The sequence below is a fragment of the Corvus brachyrhynchos genome, unplaced genomic scaffold, assembly GCF_000691975.1.
Source record: "Corvus brachyrhynchos isolate BGI_N302 unplaced genomic scaffold, ASM69197v1 scaffold54, whole genome shotgun sequence".
Classification (NCBI taxonomy): Eukaryota; Metazoa; Chordata; class Aves; order Passeriformes; family Corvidae; genus Corvus; species Corvus brachyrhynchos.
In genome coordinates, this window is record NW_008237902.1 from 1,440,185 (window position 1) to 1,445,390 (window position 5,206).

The 5,206-nt window shown below is 48.4% G+C and overlaps 1 protein-coding gene across 1 annotated transcript in view; it reads right to left on the bottom strand.

Annotated features, from left to right (window-relative positions):
• Positions 1 to 4,807, bottom strand: part of SLC25A48 (solute carrier family 25 member 48) — a gene marked incomplete at its 5' end in the record, with an annotated part of 14,079 nt that extends 9,272 nt beyond the window's left edge. The window contains 3 exons of the mRNA XM_017732933.1: positions 45 to 191; positions 834 to 905; positions 4,715 to 4,807. Coding sequence (XP_017588422.1) covers positions 45 to 191; positions 834 to 905; positions 4,715 to 4,807 — 312 coding nt within the window. The remainder of the gene's footprint in view (positions 1 to 44; positions 192 to 833; positions 906 to 4,714) is intronic.
• Positions 4,808 to 5,206: the final 399 nt, after the last annotated feature.

Below are 5,206 nucleotides of genomic sequence, written 5' to 3' on the forward strand. Positions count from 1 at the left end.
GCGCCACGAGCGCACCCCCGCGCCACGAGGCTGGCCACAGTCATGTCGGTGAGCGACGGCGCGGCAGCCGCGTCCCCGTGGTGCAGCCGGCTGAGGAACCGCAGCGTGTTGCTGTAGACACCGAACACCATGGAGCTGTAGATGCCGATGCTGGCCAGTGGGAAGGACATGCCCTTGAAGAAGCCAGCCACCTATCCAGGGAAGGGAGCAGGGCTTAGGAGACTGAGCAGCGTAAACCCCTACTTGTCTATCAGGTTAGAAATCACAGAATGGTTTGGGTTGAAAAGGACTTTGAAAGTCATCTCTTTCCAATCCCCTGCCATAGTCAGGGATGAAATGCAAATACAAGTAGCAGATGTCTCCTGGGACCAACTGTTTGCACATGCTGAGGGAAGGAAATTTGTTCATGCTGCTAAAGGCTTATGAAGATTGTGCAGAATACAGGATATGGCTGAAAGCACAGGAACCCACATAGAAGTTCCTTGTATAGACAGCGTTTGTTCTGGCTTCACCAAAGTCAGCAAAATCCCTCTGGGAGACCTTTGCCAGTGAGATCAGGCAAAAGAATCCCAGTGGATGCAACGCTCTAACCCATGTGGAGACACTGATCATTCCGTGCCAGGGATCACTCTTTTCCCTATAGGATCATCAAGAGTTAAGCAAGAGTTAAGCAAGAGAAGGCTGTAAGGGTTTGCAGGCTCAATTGCATCAACATTATTGGTCTTTATATAACTGCTGGTGTCAACAACATTTTGTACAATTGCTTTATGCATTTATCTATTTATTGACTTGCACTTTCTACCAGCACATTTAAAGTACAATGAAGTACTTACAGACTCATTTCTGTACACAGTGAGAACACACTTGAGTGTATTTCCATATCCTTGTCCAGCTTGCAAACGAGTCTGCAAAAGACATTTGTAAAACATGATTAAAATCCTATGCTTCCAGCCCAATGAAAGCTCATGCTACATAAACAGTGTGTACTTTGCTTTGAGAGCAAGTCCTTCCTTAGTCGTAAAGAGAACTGGGCAATAAAATAAGATATATGTGCATCCACCCTCTTGAACTTTCCCAGAAGCAAGGCTAAGCAAGAACTCACAGCCTGAGGCTCTCCGCAGCATCTGGAATTGATGACTATCGAACTGCTCTGAAGTCTGGACCAGCCACCCTGATCCGGCACAGCAGGCTGCTGATGTGCAGTGCTGTCATTGGCCAGGGCCTGATTTTTGTGGAAATTGAAGAGTAATGTGGTCGTCTCCATTTGGAGACTCTCAGGGAAGGCTGGGATGTGTTGCAAAGAGAGGAGAGGTGAGCTCCTTTGGGAGACTTCTGGGCCCTTCTGCTGCAAGGTGGATTTTAAGACATAGAGATACTAATTGAAGTTAAAATAATTCAGTGCCATCTCAGGAATTCTCCGTGCTTCCCTCAAAAATACATTTTCACATAATTTAAAAGAAAGACATTTTATTTCTGGAAAGCAATTTGGTTATACACCTTCCAACAGATATAAGAAATGGCATGTGAGTCACAACAAAGCCTATAGGATTCAGCATATTTTCCCCTTCTCATATGTTTATATTTAGATCATCTTTCATTCAAGCTGCTCACAAGGTTGCTCTAGAAATGTCCTAACAAGGGATGCATTTTTTGGGCTTAGAGGTGTACAAGGAAATGGAAACACTGTTCACTCCACAGCGCCTGGGGCTTCATCCTAGCTGAGGCCAGAGCTTATTTTTTATAGGAAGAAACTCACACATGCTCCATCAGGAATATATTTAGGGAATGGGGACAGCATTATTTATCAGCACTGCTGCTAGCAGTCAAGTCTGAAGGGACAGTGCCAACCTGCACTGGAGGGACAGTGTCCATTCTGCTCTGCTGGTGCTGCCCTGATTTACACCAGGGTGAAGCAGGAAATTATTTGGGAATTTAAAGCCCAAAGGAATGTGTGTCCACCAGAGTTCATGACTGGTGGGAGCTTTTGGATGGCAAACAGCATCTGGCACAATCCTTTGGCCCAGAGCACTGCAATAGGCTGCCAGTGCCACAATGGGACCCTGGCAGGAGCAGGAGGGACCAAGGTTTGTGTTCGCCCCTGAGCCCAGGCTCGCCCCTCACCCTGGGGTGGCTCCATGCAGCTGTTTGCACACATGGAGCATCCCTGCTCTGCTCCAGGCCTGGCCAGAGGCCACAGAGAAGCAGCAGCAAAAGCAGAATATTTACTGAGCCCTCAGAACAAGCTGGTACATGAAGATGCTGCCGTGGCTCTCGCAGCACACGCTGTGCAACGCGGGCAGGCCCAGGCCACGGGTGCAGACCGGGCACACTGACTCACACTGGGCATAACGGGGCTGGGGGGGACCAGGGGAAGGTGGCTGCACTCTGAGCAGCCTAGGACAAGGTGACCCCTGTGCTCAGCCCTGAGTTCCGTCCTGGCTTCATCTTAGCCTGAACATTTCCACTTTGCCTTCATGGGCTTGTTATTTTTCTTTTACCCAGTAACCAGGTATTTAGAGGTTCAAGTTAATATATTTTTTGAGTAACTGAGGGCAACTGAATGTTCTCACAATATGGTTTTCTCACACATGTCCCTTAGCTAAACTGTTAACATCTGGCACTGAAATCGCTGTTGGCATCTCTGACAAAGTCAGCTACTACGAGTATGGATATTCCACTGTAAAGTTCTCCTTTTTGTTACGTTTTGATTAGATAGGGCTCTTGGGTGACACCCAGAAGCTGAAGAAAGTTCTGGGGAAATGAATGCAATGAGGAGGATGAAAACTCAGTAAAGACACAGCTTTTAAAGTTTTGCAAGGACACAGGAAAAAACAGCTTCTGGGGTTTGATGGAAGCTGCAACGATGGGAAGAGATGGCTGAAGGGGGAAGAGGTGGCTTGATGGGAACTGTGGTGTAGATGCCACTTACCCCACAGAGCCTTATACTCAGTCCTGCCTCCTCCCCCAGATGAGGAAAGACCCCTCATGCCCTGGCAGCTGCAGATGCTGCTGAGCAGCCCCTTTGCTGGCCTAGTGCTGTGCAAAACCTCTCTTTTCCACTTTCCTGCTCCTGAATTGGGAAAGATAACAAGTCTGCCTACTTGGTATTCCCGAGGCAAAGCCTTGCCCAAAGCCGAGAGCAGCAGAGGGGGCAGCCTGACAGTTGTCTTTATAACCACTGAAGGATGGGCTTGCTCTGTCTTGGCATCCAGAAACTCGATGTTACCCAGCAGGATTCTCACTGCTAACCCCCTGCAAACCAGGCAATGATGCCATGACTATCAGCCTGAGATGGGGATTGCCTTGGCAATGCTGGGCAGAGCCTGCCTTTGCTGCCTGTGCCCTGCCCATGGCTGGGTGGTGTGGGCAGCCTTCTGTCTCCTCCCATGGGGCGTCTGCACCCACCTTTGCGCAGGGATGCCCTTGGGACTGGTAGCACTTCAGCAGCTCAGAAAGGATAGTGCTGGCTGGGCATCTCCTGATCCCAGGAGAGCCTGCTGTGTGCAAGGGGATGGCTGTGATGGCTGGGGCAGGGATGTGGTGTGGGCCGTGCTAGGCCCTGCCTGCTCGGCATCACCCTCCAAAGTCTTCAAGGTGCAAACATGACCAGTGACTTCTGGGTTTGCCACAACTGGCAGTCCTGCCTGGTGCCAGAGCCAGGCTTGAACCAGAGCAGGGAACACAGAGTCACAGAACTGTGGAATGGCTTGATTTGAAAGGGATCTTTTAAGGTCATCTTGTTCAACCTCCCTGCAATGAGCAGGGCCATCTCCAACTAGACCAGGTTGCTCAGAGCCCCATCCATCCTGCCTTTGAATGTTTCCAGGGATGGGGCATCCCCCACGTCTCTGGGGAGCCTGTGTCAGTGTTTTACCACCTTTTTTGTATAAGACTTCCTTATATCTAATCTAAACCTATTCTCTTTCAGTTTAAAACCACGACCCCTTGTCCTATCACAACGGGCCCTGCTAAAAATTCTGTCTTTATTTTAGGCCCCCTTCAAGTACAGGAAGGCTACAATAAGATTTCTTTGGAGCTTTCTATTCTTCAGGCTGAACAACCCCAACAAGGGCAGAGAAGCTAAAGTGATGAAAGCTGCCCAGAAATGCCTGAACAAAAAACCAGAAAGGAACAGGATCCTCGTCTCTATCTCTGCATCAGTAGGGATGGTCAGCTCGGTTGAGTCAGGATGCATTGGTGTGTGCATGGGCTTGTCTGCATCATGCTGACAAATACCTTCTTACTTCTCTAAATCCTCCCATTGGAGGAATAATTATCTTGTGGGAACCATAAATACTGTATGTCACAGCCCTGGGATAACAATTTCAGCACTCTGCCCTTCCAGCATTGCCAGCACCAGGAAAACACATAAAAATGTGCCTGCAGCAAAACAAGTACAGTTCCCTCATTGCCCTTTGAATACTAGTCTGTGGCAAAGTTCAATAAAACATTGGCAGAACTGCTCAGTGAACCACACACTAAGTAAGGCCAGGTTAATTTTCAGCATTAATTCGCCAGAGAGGAACTTGCACGTATCAGTCAGTTCTTTTAGTTTCTCATTCAAAATGAGCATTGGAGAGGAAGAAAGCCTGTGAAAACATTCCAAATTCCCCTTTGGGATAAGTGAAAGTCCTTTGAGGCATCACCTAGAGAGAAGGTCTGAACTGGTGAGGGTTTGGGTGGTGACATGTGAACACAGTTCAAACTGTTTTACCTTGACCGTGTCCAGGGGATGGCCCGCAACCACGCTGGCAATTCCTGGGGATGAAAGCAAAGTATTATGCAAAACACTGAAGCTTTTGTGACAGGACAGGATGCAAAGGGTTTAGAGGAGAGAAGAGATTTCCATAGGAACGGTTGTAAGGGGCCTAGCCAGAGCAATGACCAGCATGGTGCCCTGTCCCTGACAACAGCTAAAAGCTGAGCTTAAGTACTTTTCTTGTACACTCTCCTGGATTCCTTCAGCTTTACATCTCAAAGGTGCTGGAGAAGGAGAAGTCATAATGTATGTCCTGTCCAGGACCAACCCCTTTTGCGCTCCTGTAAGCTCACACAAATTTTTAGCCTCAGAATGGTGAGATTCCTGTTAGACACAAGGCAGTGCTTTCTCCTGGTTCAGTGATGTCCTAGCTGACTGCTAATGGCACCTATGAACTCCTCATCCTTTGCTGTTTTAAGAGCAGTTTCTAGAGATACCTGTCAGAGA